We start from the raw sequence: 15,823 nt of genomic DNA, 5'->3' as shown, positions 1-15,823 counted from the left end.
TCCATATGTCACCGTATTTAATTGGTAAGTTCTGATCGGTTCATTATCATTGTATTATCAAAGCTATAACATGTTGTCGAAATCGCAGCATCAAGGACACGATATTTTCCTGAATGGTTGATCCTGTCATCAAGGTGTCATTCAAAGACATGCCCGTGCTTGTCCGAGCTGATGCGTCAAACACCACTCTTAATTTAGTGGTGAGACTGGTCTCCTTCAACACGGCTTGATGCGTCAAATAAAATCCTTCATATGAATCAACAGTTATTTGCTCCATATGTTTTAAATCTTCATACTCATTCAAAAATTTCGAATATTTTTCCTTTAACTCCGGATTGCTTGACAATCTTCTTTCGAGTATAAAAAATCTTTTTCTAGCCAGATCGTATGAATTTCCTAACTCCTTCTCCTTTCCATTGAACGGTAATCACACTATGTATTTCCCTGTAGCATCACGACTCACATTATCAACAAAATGCTCCTCACATGCCACCTCTTCTTTACTAAAAAATTTCTTTTGTTCCCCTTCTTCGATCATCCAAAATTTCTCCAGCTGGACTGACAAATCGTCTCTAATTAAATTACATGATACTCTTTGCATATATTTATTGTCGCTTAATCGTCCAGTAACTATCCACCCTATTTTTGTATTTATGAGAGCAGTATGTGGAAGCGCCAAAGATATTCTATTGTGTCCGACAATTGCAAAAAATAATTCTGCTCCTAATAGTGCATCGACTACTGCCGGTTGATGAAATTGAGGATCTTCAAGTTTGATGTAAGAAGGGATCTTTAATTGTGATTTATTTATAGGATTTGATGGAAGATCTCCTGTTATTTTAGGAAGGATAAGGAATGATACATTTGTAGAATACTCTAAACACTGTGATTCCAGTCTTGTTTCTATCCAATCAACGCTGTTTACCTCACTACCATTTAACACTTCAATGGCAGAACGCAATCGTCGTCTTTTTAAATTCAAAAGTTTCGCAAAATTGTCAGTTATAATATTTGGTTGAGAACCACTGTCCAATAAAATTCTACAATTAATTCGATTTCCCTGTTTATCAACTAAGTTAACTATAGCGGTTGATAAGAGAACCTTTGATGAGTCACTCACATGCATATTTTTGGCCTGATTATTATTTGCAATTTCATTCTTTGATTCTATACTAGATGCTACCTTTGTTTCCGTATGTAATAGCGTATGATGGCGCCTGTTACAAATACTACAATTTCTCGACCTGCATTCATTAATCAAGTGATTTCCGCGCAAGCAATTAAAACAAAGACCCCTCTTTTTTGCCATTTGAAACCTTTCGCCAATTGACAATTTTAAAAAAATCCGAACAATTTTGTGTTGAATGATCTTTATTACATAATAAACATTTCAAATTAGATTGTGTATTTAAAATGATCTAGTATTACTTTTCTTTTCAAATGATAAGTTCTTCTTAATTAATTTCACGCTTTGTTTATTTTGCTCATTGGTTTCAGGATTCAAAGCCTCAAGTACATGACATCGCTCGCGTAGAAAATCTGTCAAGTTTTGTAGGTTCGGCATCTAACTACCCTTGATCGCTCGCTCCCACTCCTTCCTAGATTCTCTGTCAAGTTTCAACGTAAGAAAACACACAAGAGGGGTATCCCAACTATCAGTTGGTTCCCCTAACATCTTTAAAGCTCGAATATGTCTTAAAATGGTATCTAATAAATTTCTTAAACACGCGGCTGAATCTTTGTTTGGTGTTGTTAGCTCGAGAAGAGCCGTCATATGATTTTGTATAATTATCCTTTTGTTATTATATCTCTCCTCAAGTAAACCCCATGCCATATCATGATTGATTTCAGAAATTTCAATATTTTCAATAACTCGCGCGGCATTTTCTCTTAAATACGATTTCAAATATCTAAACTTTTGTATTTTCGTAATATTATTGTCATTATGTATAATAGCGGTAAACAAATCTTTAAATCCTAACCAATCTTCATAACCTCCAGAGAATGTAGGTAGGTCGAGCTTAGGTAGCGGATAACGCATTCCGCTAGATGAACTCTCACCATCTATACCACCCGATCTCGAATTTGTAATTCTTCTCAAGTGCGTCAATTCGGATTGACGTTGCGCATTCAGTTCCGCTACCAGCTGACTAATTTGTATTAGTTGCTGTAACAACTCGTCAGTTTCCGTGACCGTCTCGCAAGCTGATCGTTCGTTTATCATTGTTTTCGCTTTATATACATATTTAAAATAATTATTTTCAAATTCTGTTCGATCAGTTTCGCGAGTCGGTCCCGGAGCTAATAATTCTAAAGTCAACTGCGCTTTTTCAAATTCATTCCAAATTTCCTCAATTTTTTGCAAATGAAGCTGAATCTCCTCGACAGTACCCATATCTTCGTCAACTGAACATTTTTCAAGAAACGTATTAAATTTCGTTAATTTTGATTTGCAAATGGTGCGCTTTTGTCGAGCAGTATCAACTTCGTTTATCGACATAATAAATCAAATCAAATAATGAATAAGTAACAAAACAGAAATATACACAACGTTCTTACTTGAATTGGTAAATCAACTATGATATAATATGATACAATACAGTTTTCCAATGTGTTGTCGCTTCAAAATATTTGCCTCGTTTCCGTCGTTTCCACAAATATTTAATACATGAATATTCTCACTACAAAAGATTTTCTGAAGATGAGACCTAAGTATGCACTGCTTAAATCCTATTAAAGTTTTTGTTTGAATTATGATATAAATTGTCATTTTTTTTTATTTGTTAATAATTAAGCAGCCTAGTCAAATGCGATTGAGTGCTCGATAGCTTTGATGTGCGAATTATCCGGCTCGAAGGACCATGAACAACGTTACCAAACCAATAATTATTCGTAATATTTTGGCACGTGAGAATTACAATAAAACAATTTAGAAATATGTTTCACTCCACATGAATTTATTGAACAAAAGCTTATATTAATACAATTTCTTTATAAACGCTACACAAAACTAGTCAAAACTGTTACTGACTACATATATACCATTCGCACGCTATACGAGCACTGGCTCCTTTTTGATATTACATTTCCATCATTACTTCTATTTAATTTCGTCAGTATTCGCCTATCATCGGTTCTATTACCCATACGTCATACACACTCATTTGCGATCAGCAACATGTTATATTCCTTGATGTGAGAAAGAAAGATATACATTACCTCTTCAGTTTTTGACTTTTATCTTTATATATCCATGTGATAATACACGGAAAAAATTTCGAGACGTTAGACGTGCTGATGTCAATGTAAACCTACAGTACATTTCATTATGTACTCAGAGTTAATCTTCATTAACAAAGGTTCTATTGGCCAAGGGTTGGTACATCTTTATTTTTCTATATAATAAATGTGAAAAAAGAAATTATTACCTGGGTCCTCCGAGTTAATCCTCATTAACAAAGGTTCTATTGTCCAATGATTGATTTTTTGTGGTATTTGTTCCGGGGTTTTAATACAGGTATAAATATGTATATATGTTATTTAGGGTGTACTTCCGAAGTAGGGATACCTCCGTTCTTAATGAAACTTGGTATACTAACGTATTTTGGTGCGCTGATTACGAAAAAGATAGTGAAAATTGGCGCCAATTTGATTATCATGGTAAAAACCATAAAAAACACCATAAAATCATGGTTTTTTGTGATTATCCCGTAAAAAACGCAAAATTTCGAAAAAAGTTTTAGACAAAAGTTGTAGATCTCAAAAAAACACACATTTTATCTTTTATGCATTTTTTACCAAAAGTCATTAGTTTTTGAGAAAAATCCAAAAAACCAAAAACACCATGATAATGATAATATATACAACAGTCATGGTTAGACATATTATTTGACTCGTATATAGTACCATAATCACCATTACTCAGGATCCATCGAATTCCGCAAAATACTTTCGGCCATATCCACCCCCTCTCGCCACGGTTTCGCCATGATAATCAAATTTGCGCCAATTTTTACTATTATTTTCGTAATCAGCGCGCCAAAGTACGTTAGTATACTTACAACTACCAAATTCCTCTCTAATTACTATTTATCCATCATTATGTTGCGTTTTTTGGATTTTTTTTCGAAAAATAATGCCTTTGGTAAAAAATGCAAAAAACATAAAATGTGTGTTTTTTTGAGATCTACAACTTTTTTCAAAATTTTTTGTTTTTTACGAGATAATGGCAAAAAACCATTATTTTATGGTGTTTTTTATGTTTTTTACCATGATAATCAAATTTGCGCCAATTTTCACTTTCATTTTCGTAATCAGCGCACCAAAATACGTTAGTATACCAAGTTTTATTAAAATCGGAGGTACCCCTACTTCGGAAGTATATCCGTTATTTATAATGAACTACTGAATACTCATATAAGAGTGTCCTTTTTTTACACTTATTGGCTGATCAGTAGTTACTGATTCATAGTTACTCATAGTTCTCTCATTCTTTTGGATATTTTGTAGTTTTATTGGATAAAAGGCAAAATTGGTTATATTAGATTAAAGTAAAAATTGGTTATATTGAATTAAAGGAAAAATTGGTTATATTTAGTAAAATGTAAAATTAGTTGTATTGAATTAAAGGAAAAATTGGTTTTATTTAATAAAAGGTAAAATTGGTTGTGTTGAATTAAATACAAAATTGGTTATATTTAATAAAAGACAAAATTGGTTATATTAGAGAGAGTGAGCAAAAGGCTTAAAGATATTTAGATTTTCATGAATCAAAAATAAAATTAAACGAAGTATACTATGGCCAACATAAAAGAGTATGTTATTTTAAGTGATAAAGATTTAAAAATTATTGAAAATAGAAATAAATTGTTAAATTCCATGCATATGTACAAATTGGAAGATTTATTAAGAAAAGATTCAAATTCTTCTTTCAATATGCAAAGTGCTTTGTATGTATAAATGTTTGATTTTATTGTCCCAATTAGAGAAGGTGATAAACATATTCAAATACTTGTTAGCTGTAATAACAATTATGGTCACTGAATTTGTGTCTATTACGATAGAGTAAGGCTTTATATTTTTGATAGCCTTAATGAGGGGTGTTTAAATGTGCATCAAATAAAATATTTAATTAGATTGTTCCCTTTTAAACCAACAGTAGTTTTTGAAGCTGTTGATCAACAACCTTTTGGTAGTGTTGAGTATATGCAATAGCATTTGCAACATCTATATTATTTAACGTAATGCCAAACCATGTAAATTATGAAACTGATAATAACAAAATGAGAAACCATTTTAAGTCAATGTTTGAAAATAATCGCTTAAATCATTTGCCAACAGTAAGAACGTCTCACAATGGGAATTCGATAATAGAGAATGATTAGAACCGTCTTTTCATAAATTGAACTCAGGAACATAAAAATTATATTTTAAACTATTGTTCTGTTTTTAATACTTTTCCCAGTAATAATATTAACAGGATTCTATTAACACAAGGGTTAAAAATTAAACATTCTCTAAATGACACTAGTGAAAAGAAAATAATTCGTACAACTGATAATAATGTGAACAAAATTTCACTACATGAATATTGAAAAATGAAAAATTTTCTGAGTAAAGAAAATGATAAAAAGATAAATCCAGCAATTAAAGAGAAGGGAAGAAAAAGGAAGATAAGGCGCGAAGTTACATATGAGCAGAAAATAATAAGACAGGAGAATGAGAAAACGTAATCGTAATAAAACAGAAATAAAAAAGAAAGAGCGCAAAAAAAATTTGACATGCAAAAAAAAGAAATTATCTATAAAAACTGAAGATAGAAAGAAAATACGCAAGGATTAAAATTTGGCATGTAGGAAAAGAAAAATATCAATGGAAACTCAAGATGAAAAGAAAGTGCGTCAAGAAAATAATTTGTCATGTAAGAAGAAAAAATTTTCTACGGCAACGGAAGATGAAAAGAATGTGTGAAGAAAAGAATTTCACATGTAATAACGATAATAGGAATAAAAAAAGTGCAGGGGTTTCAATAATGTCTTTTGAAGATTTCGATGAAAGTAAAGTTCCACAGAATTATTTAGGTTTAATAAATGTAGAATGTAAGTTTTGTAATGGGTTACATTTTTTGTGTGAAAGACCGTCACATAGATACATCACCGAGGAATGTCCCCGTGAAGAGGACATTATGATATCGCCTGAAAGTCACAAAAATATTCCCGGTTGATATCAGCTTGACATTCAAGCAATATGCCGTGCTACTTGGGTGGTAGATCCAATATAAAGAAATTTTTTTTTACATTTCCAATATTAAATTTTTTTGAGAAAAGAATTAATAATAAATATGATTAATGCACACTAGCAACGTAGTCGGCCGCTTGCGGACGACAAAGTTGCTAATTATAATTATAATAATAATGAAACTTCATGGATTTGTACTATGCAGTTGAAACTACAAGGGTACCCATGGAATCATCATCGCGAGTATTTCTTTGATGACCTATTCAGTTTTAGACTTTCTTTATAGCTTTTTCACGTGATAAAGGGAGGAAGAAATAATTACCTGGGTCCTCAGAGTTATTAATTAATCCTCTTTAACAGATTGCAGGTCAAGCGAACCCTCATTTCCAAAATAAAGATATATCTTTCTCTCTCCATAACTTGTTCTCTTCTCTGTCACCGAAAACACAGCACGGATGCGGACGGAGAGAATAAATGAACTGGCAAATTATTATAAGTAATAATTCGCTCATTATATTATATATACAAATATGTTAAATACAATGATCGTTATAAGGAACTAAGATGATAAAAATCATACCATATTAATATTTAGAAACATCATTAATATAATCTTACACAAATAATAATAAAACATTAATATACAAATGTTATTTTATTAACAATTTATCATTATATATACACAAACACATATATGTATATATGTGTTTCACTATTTATATTATTACGGTAGTAATGTTATTACATTTAGTTTAAATTGGATAATTAAATATTTATTTAACGTAAAGATTATTAATTTACCGGGCTGAAAAAACTTGTACAAGTTCTTGATCATATTTTTTTGTGAAGGTTTCATATACATTTTCTTGTACCAAATATGGAACATGTTCTTGTAAATGTTCATTTATGTCTTTTAAATTAAATATTAAAAACTTTAAAGGCTGCGCAGTAGTTTTCTTAAGCCTTTACAGCTGCGCAATAATTTTTAGCATGCATAAGTGAAGAGTCTCAATAATTATAACTTATTAAAATTTCAAATTTTTTTCAAAAACATTTTTAAACAAATGTTCTTGTACAAGAACATAAACGTGTTCATGTGAAATTACTTGTACATGAGACCTCCACAAAAAATATGTAGAAGAACATGTACATTTTCTTGTACAAGTATATTTTCATATCCAGGATCTTGTACAAGTTCTGGTACAAGAACATGTCTCAATTCCGGATGCTGACCTTGTTCAAGAATATTACTTGAACATGTACAAGAAAATGTACAAGTTCATTAATGAACATGTACAAGAACTTGTACATTTTCTTGTACAAGTTTTTTAGCCGGGTACATATTTATATCATTTTTATATAAAGAAAATTGGGTTTCCCCAATACGTGACTTTTTCCTGAGAAAATAGATGAACATTGCTCTTGGTTACCAGATGTACTTTTTATTGCGGTACTACTAAAAAAGGGTCTTACTTTAGAAATATTCACAAAATAACTTATTTTTATATTTGTGTGGGAAGTCCTTCTCAATCTCAAGACACATTTTATTAAATAAAAAATAAATTTATAGTTATTTTTAGTTTATTTTAACTTTAATTTAAATTCTAGTATTTTACCGCGACATTTAATCGCATATCGATTAATATCGAATCGATATTCGAGCGAGATAATAGTCGCTCGTTACATCGCGTTGACTTGGCGCGCGACTTTTAATATTTAATTTCTCGGAAGCAAAAAAACGGTTTTTTGAAAATTAAGTATTTTGTGGGAAAAAATCTTAGCTTTCCAATAAAAGAAAAATAGAAAAAACGAACCCGAAGACAAAAAAAATTAAAATTTAGTTTTAATTGTCAAAAATTGTCAAAAATTTTTTTTCAAAAGAAAAAAAGGTTTATCTAAAATCAAAGGTTTTATCAAAAGGTTTATCTAAAGAATTTTCTCTGAGAACAAACTTCCTATGAATAAAATGTATATTGATAATAAAAAAATGTTTATTAAAATAAAACTTTATACAGCAATCTTTATTGTGAATTAATAAACATTTTATTCAGAGGAAGTTGTTCCTCAGAGAAAATTCCCTATATAAACAAAGCGTTTGAAAAATATAAGAAGATTATGAAGATTATGAAAAAATCTAAAGGAATCATGTCCAGAAATTATTTTTTATATTTTTCGTTGAAGTATAATAAATAAACAAAGTATAGCTTGTCATCAAAAAACTCAAAACTTTTACCTCCTCCTCCTTGTTTATTTTTCATAAAATTCAAAATACTTGGCTGCTAAATTACCAACATATAGGACAACTAATAAAAAAAATTGGGGATAGATTGGACAAAAATTTTACTTTACCTTGACTTTTGACGTGAAATGCATCACATAAAAGAAAAAGCGTGGATTGACACATGTGCGTTAAATTATATTTTTACGTATAGAAAAAACTTTAAATAAAATAATATGTGCCAGACGAAACTAAGAATCTATAATTTTTTAACATTGTAAAGCAATTTCAAGTTCATGGGCCTTGCGGTAAACAAAATAGGAATTCACCTTGCATGGATCCTGAGAAGTAACTTTGTATAAAAAAATATCCAACACCTATTTGTTCTGAAACAACTTATTTAAGGTTCTAAGAATTATCCGGAACTTAGGCGAAGACATGATGGTAAAAAATCATTTTTTATAAGAAAGATGGGTTAATTAAATGTATTGCTGACAATTTGATGATCATGGCATATAATATTTATTTGAGTACAAAATGTAAAGGTTATTTTGACTGTGCAATAATAGGTTATATAAATTTTACTTAAATATACAACATATATCGATCCAAGAAAGGTACTTCTATTCACCAATGATAAATCTCGGCAATAACTGTGATAAATATTTATTAACAAATAACATAATATATAAACATATATTTATATATTTGCAAATGAGCCGCCGGATATTATAACGACACATAAAATTTCTACAATGTTATTCGTTGGCCCCTGGCACCTTAAAAATAAATTTTTTCAAATTACTATTTTGTAGGAAATATCGATCTATGTTCACGCGGCTCACTCGTAGAGCACTTCTGACTGACTCGTTGTTGTTACCTGGTGGACGCGTTCCTACATGTGTATCGGAAATTAGCCGATTATCAAGAGTTCTTTTATTTAAATTAAGAGTTATAACTATAGAGTTTGTAAGAGTGATTTATACGTCAGTTATAATAAACATAAAGTGATTATTAAACCAAACGAAGGATGGGAATTCGTTGATCGACCAAAAACAATGCAAGATGGAAAAAGAGCAAAGATAATTGACTCGAAATGGATCTTCAAGAAAAAGTTAGAGGCTGATGAATCAACTCGATTCAAAGCGAGATTGGTAATTAGAGGTTTCAAGGATAAAAATGTATATGATCTGAAAGATACATTCGCTCCTGTCTCTAGATTGCCAATTGTTAGAGCGCCATTAGCGATAATCAACAAATATGAATTGTTTGCACGTCAACTAGATGTAAAGATTGCATTCCTAAACGGTGTATTAGAGGAAGAAATCTATATGGAGATACCAGATGGAGTAAAAATAGACGAGAAAACAAGAGCAACAAAAGTATGCAAACTAAAGAGGGCACTGTATGGATTGAGAATAAGTCCGAAAAAGTGGAACAAGAGATTTTCGGAAGAAATGGCCAAATTAGGATTAGAGAACGATTTACACGAGCCATGTCTTTTCACTTGGAGAAAAGATGGTAAAATAATGATGGTATTGATTTATGTAGATGACATGCTCCTGGCCAGCAACAGACAAAGAAAAACTAGAGGGAATTAAAAATCATCTTGGCAATGCTTTCGAATTGAAAGATCTTGGTGAACCAAGAAATTTCCTTGGAATCACAATTGAAAGAGACTTCTAAGTCTCTTTCAAGAGTATGCTGATACATCAAGCAAACTATGTGGAAAGTATTCTAAATAAATTCAACATGAAAGATTGTAAACCACAAAGTACACCGATGTTAACCAAACAAGTCAGCAATAGATGTAAGAGAATAAAATCAGAAGAATTAGAGACAAAGAGCGAAAATACAAAAGAAGAGGTCAAAAAGGTACCATATAAAGAAGCCATTGTAAGTTTAATGTACTTGTCGAATGCAAACAGACCTGACATAACCTTCGCAGTGAATTATCTAGCAAGAAAACAACTAGAACCAACTGAAGATGACTGGATTGATGTCAAAAGAGTTTTCCGATATTTAAGAGGTACTACCAAGATGGGCTTAAAATTCAAAGGACAAACTGAAGACTTAGAGGGACTGACAGATACAAGTTTTAGAGATTGTCAAGACTTAACAACCACTGGAGGATACGTGATAAAATTGATTGGAGACGTCATTGCTTGGAGGAGTCACAAGCAGACCTATGTCACACTATCGACGTGCCAAGCAGAGTATCTCGCTATGAGTGACACATGTCAGGAACTAATATCTTTGGACAAATCCCTCAGATATGTTACTGGCACAACTTTGTTTCCGGTGACGATTTGGTGCGACAACAGATCGGCAGGAGACTGCATAAAGAAGGATGGAAATCACAAATTGAAAATGTTCGACGAGAGTTTAGAGGTAATTAAAGAGAATCTTAAACTGAGAGAAGAAAGTGGAAACAGAAAACACATGGCAGACACGCATGGAGATTTCATCAAACAATGTGTTAACGAAGGAAAAATCAATGTTAAATGGATCGCCACTAAAGAGAATGTAGCTGACATAATGACGAAACCCCTACCCCTAGAAGCCCACAAATATCTAAGAGACAAAATGTTAGAGTAAATAAATAAAATTTTTAAGAGATACATGACTTGACATAAATAATATTGAACATTATTTAAAACTGTAAAATAATCTTGTTTTCGTGTGCTTACAGATAAACGTGGACATTAGAGCAAAGGCGAACATAAGAGGCTAGAAGACTGATTTAAGATGACTAATAATTAACATTAAGATTACCGTTTTGTTTAATTAATTATAATTTTTTATTTAAACGAATCTTTATAAATCGACAAAGGGAGGGAGTGTTGGAATCTCTAGTTTAAACTTTGTCGATATATGGCGCGAACGCCATCTTCTATTGAAACTATCGACCGTTGTCGATATCGATCTATGTTCACGCGGCTCACTCGTAGAGCACTTCTGACTGACTCGTTGTTGTTACCTGGTGGACGCGTTCCTACATGTGTGTCGGAAATTAGCCGATTATTAAGAGTTCTTTTATTTAAATTAAGAGTTATAACTATAGAGTTTGTAAGAGTGGTTTATACGTCAGTTATAATAAACATAAAGTGATTATTATACCAAAGTGAGTCTTACTTTAAACCTGAACATACGACAAAATGTTCCTTAATAATAATTATAATAGGGATTTATATTTTTCAAACTCTTCGGTTTATCTAAAGAATTTTCTCTGAGAACAAACTTCCTATGAATAAAATGTATATTGATAATAAAAAAATGTTTATTAAAATAAAACTTTATAGAGTAATCTTTATTGTGAATCAATAAACATTTTATTCAGAGGAAGTTTTTCCTCAGAAAAAATTCCCTATATAAACAAAGCGTTTGAAAAATATAAGCCCTATTGTAACACCGAGCATCTAATAAATTAATAATTTTTTTAAAAAATTAAAACATGAAGAATTACTATTTTAGAATCATTCAAAGGATAGTTTAAACTATGAAATCCTGTAAATTGTATGCAAAAATATTTAGAACTTTTCATTTTATAACGAATTAAAGTGAAAATTCTAATTAAAAGTGATTACAAGAAAAATTTAATTTTTTTCTTACAAACGGTTACAAATACAAAAAAATATATAAGAAGAAAAAAAAGATGCGCCAGGAAATTTCCTGCAAGATAGTAATTTGAAAAAATTTTTTTTTTTAAAATTGATTTCTAAGATGTCAGGGGCCAACTGCTAACGCTGTAGTTATGTGTCCTTATAATATCTGGCTGCTCAAATTAACTAAATTATATTATAACACCATAATGTTGAAGTAGTAATACAATAAGGATTTCAAAAATAACATTATTAATTTTGTGAGATCAAAATTCCAATAATATTACGTCGAATAAAAATAAATTTTGCATAAAAATATTAATTTTCACGCGCGTTCTTCTAGCTAGTTTCTAAGATAACTAAGTAATGAAACTAAATGTGAACAATGTAATTCCTTTAAAAAGATGTGTAATCAAATTTTTTGTCGTTATTTTTTCCTATCTTTAAGTTTTATTGTAGAATGAAATTTTAATTTTTTGACTTTTTTTAATCCAACTGTCACGCTTTGCATATGCTAGGGAAAAATGTGGACATGAATTTTAAACAAAAATATGTAAAAACATTGCATTTTACACGAGTTTTTCACCTTAAACAGTATAGATAATGTAAAATCAAATGTTTTTGAAATTTTCTTTTACGATTTCGATTAGATATTAACTGTATTAACTCCTTTTATGTAAATTTAAATTATTTTATTAGCAAATAACATAAGAAATGTTTTTTTTTCAGTACCTAATTCATCAGGATGAAACTTTCGTGTATTTTAGAGCTACTATTTATATTTCTTCTCATCGCATTTGCTGCTTATGCCAGAGTAATTGGTATGGACTATTAATTATTATTCTATAAATGTTACAGGTCTACAAGAATTTTTTTTGAGATATTAGAGTGGTTTCCAATGTATTTTGGTGTTCTGAACACGATCCCGGGTTCCAAAATTGCGTATCACGTCAGGATTTTGAGTAAAGTGGGGGTAAAGTCTCCAAAAACCGTGTTTTTGAGGGTTTTTTAGTATTTTTTTCTCCTTGACCTGACGTGATAGAGACATCTATATAGGCTTAAATTAAAGCTTAAATCTTACACTTTAGGACTAATATGCGCAAGGTAAAAAAATTTAAAAGTTTGAAAAAAAATTAGATTTGAGTCACACAAAAAGTTTATTCAAGTCTTTACCCCCAATTTTTTCAAAATTTTTAAATTATGCGATATAGAAGTGTCTAGCACGTTGAGTTAAGGAGAAAAAAAAGGAAACCCTCTTCTTTACTCGTGTTTAGCACACAAAAATACATTGGAAACCGCTCCGACATCTAAAAAAATCTTATTTTGTAGACCTATTTTTTTCAGTTAAAAGACTACTTAAATATAATTAAGATAAGATTGTAAAAATTTATTACACAATTTATCTATTGAAATGTTTTGTCAAACGTAAAAGAATGTATATCTAAGTATCTGCTACTAATACAAAAGTGAAATACAAATTGTGCAAAATAGTTTCGAGGGATTCTTCTTCAATCGCCCCAGCCTAAGGGGAAAAAACAACTGGCGCAGTACTGCGCTAGCCCTGGCAACCGGCGAGAATGCACAATTCTAACCAGACAAAAAATAATACCAAAGTCGACCCAACTTCACGGAGAGAAAAATCATACTATATTTACACGAGTTGTATCACTCATTAATCACGTCAGCTGTGACGACCATTTTTAGACAAAATTCATGTGTTAATAGTGTCATAGATTTCTATGCAAAAAAAGTTTCTAGCATGTAAAATATTTGCTTCAAATCCATGTCGTAAATACTCCCCACCAATCAATACACTTCAAATCGATGCGCTTTTCGCATGGATTTCTTGTAACGGAGTAGTAGTATGGTGTAAGTAATAGAGTAGTAGTAGTAGTAGTATTTGATTTGACGTTGGCCTATACTAGCTTTTCGCTGTGTATATCCAGCCATGACCAGGTGATTCTTGTAACGGAGACAGAAAAGATATGCGCATACGTCTCTTCTGTACCACGAGTCCAGTCCTATATATATGGGGTAAAATTCTTGTAACGAACTTAGTGAAAAAAAAAAGATCGAATCGGGCTGTAACTTGCACATAGTTTAGCCCTAGGGGTGAGTACTTTAACTACAAAGTATTGTTAGGTTTTTTTAAAAACTGTCGGAGAGGAAGGGGGTTGAATTTTTTTGTAAAATTTAAACTTTAGAAGACTTGTAACTTTTAAACAGAAAAGTGAAAAAAAATTTGACCTATATGTTTTTGAAATGTTTTTTCCTGCTCTTTCAAATAATGCAAACACTTTTTCAAAAAATTCCAATTTTAACCCTTTTTTTGAAAACTAACATTTTTTCGAATTTTTTTTTAAGTTCGGTACTTTTTATTTTTTTTATTTATTTATTTTTTTTAAACTAAAAATGTATATTTTCACAACAAAAAATATTCAGATGTCCTTCTTTGTTATTTTTGAAATATTAATTAATTAATTAATGTTAATAAAAAATGAAATATTTCGCAAATAAATAAAGTTATTGCAATCCTGAAGGTACAAATTGAAAGCTGACGTTATTCCGCATCCAACAAGCCCTATATGGACTATTTTGGATTAGAGGTTTTTTTTATAAACAATTGCCACGTTAGCTAATTGCTTGTTAACAATCCACTAACCCAAAGTACTTCATAGAGGGCTCGTTGGATGCGGAATTATGTCAACGTTTATTTAGTAACGTCAGAATTACGATGCCTTTATTCGTTTATAAAATATATAATATTGTTTACTTACATAATATTTACAATTTTTAGTTAATTAATTAACTATTAAGGTTAATAAAAAATGATATATTTTACAAACGAATAAAGCTATCGTAATTCTGACGTTACTAAATAAAATTTGACATAATTCCGCATTTAACGAGCCCTATTTGAAGTACTTTGAGTTAGTGGGTTGTTAATAAACAATTGAGATTTTTTTTAGATTTCACCAAATAATAAAAATATCAACAAATAAAAAATGTCAAAAGATAAAAAAAATAGCAAATGGTAAAAAAAAGAAAATGCCAAATTATAAAGAATGGCAAAACACTACAAAAAAATATAGCAAGCACAATTGGAGTTCTCGCTATATTTTTTTTGTAATCTACACGCAAAAATACGTAAAAGTGTATAAATTTGAAACTCTTTAGATAAAATATTCTTCGTTTTTTGGGGAAAAATCATGATTTTTATCGAAAATTATCAGTTTTTCCTTGAAAACACTATGATAATTAACTCCAATCGTTCGCGCTATATTTTCTTTGTAATCTACACATTAAAATACGTAAAAAAGTATAAATATGGATCCTTTAGGATAAAATTTTCTTCTTTTTTTATTCGAAAAATCCATGATTATTTCTAAAAATATGGATTTTCCTTAAAAACAATATGAACATCAACTCCAATTGTGCTTGCTATATTTTTCCTGTAATCTGCACGCAAAAATACGTAAGTATACTAAATATGAACTGCCTTCGTCAAATATTGTGTGCGCTAGGAGGATTAATCGCTTTTTTTTCAAAATTTTTGATTTTTCCTTGACAACGCTATGTAAATTAATCCGAATCATGTTCGCTATATTTTTCCTGTAATTTTCACGTAAAAATACATAAGTGTACCAAATTTAAGCTCTCTATGTAAAAAAATGTTTCAACCAGGGGGGGGTACATAGTCTTTTTAGGGATTTTTCTTAAAAATTCATGGTTTTTCCTTGACAACGCTATGATAATTAATGCCTAT

The 15,823-nt window shown here is 30.5% G+C and overlaps 1 protein-coding gene across 7 annotated transcripts in view; it reads left to right on the top strand.

Annotated features, from left to right (window-relative positions):
• Positions 1–15,823, top strand: part of LOC127291318 (protein PFC0760c) — a 288,501-nt gene that overhangs the window by 70,107 nt on the left and 202,571 nt on the right. For all 7 annotated transcript variants that reach the window (XM_051320387.1, XM_051320386.1, XM_051320388.1 and 4 more), the window contains one exon: positions 12,787–12,878. In XM_051320387.1, the coding sequence (XP_051176344.1) occupies positions 12,803–12,878 (76 nt within the window). In that variant the 5' untranslated portion in view covers positions 12,787–12,802. The remainder of the gene's footprint in view (positions 1–12,786; positions 12,879–15,823) is intronic.

The sequence above is a fragment of the Leptopilina boulardi genome, unplaced genomic scaffold (genome assembly GCF_019393585.1).
Source record: "Leptopilina boulardi isolate dan_hultmark-lab unplaced genomic scaffold, ZJU_Lbou_2.1 LbouV2_131, whole genome shotgun sequence".
Lineage (NCBI taxonomy): Eukaryota > Metazoa > Arthropoda > Insecta > Hymenoptera > Figitidae > Leptopilina > Leptopilina boulardi.
The sequence above is the reverse complement of the archived record's forward strand: the minus strand, read 5'-3'. Positions and strand labels throughout refer to the sequence as shown.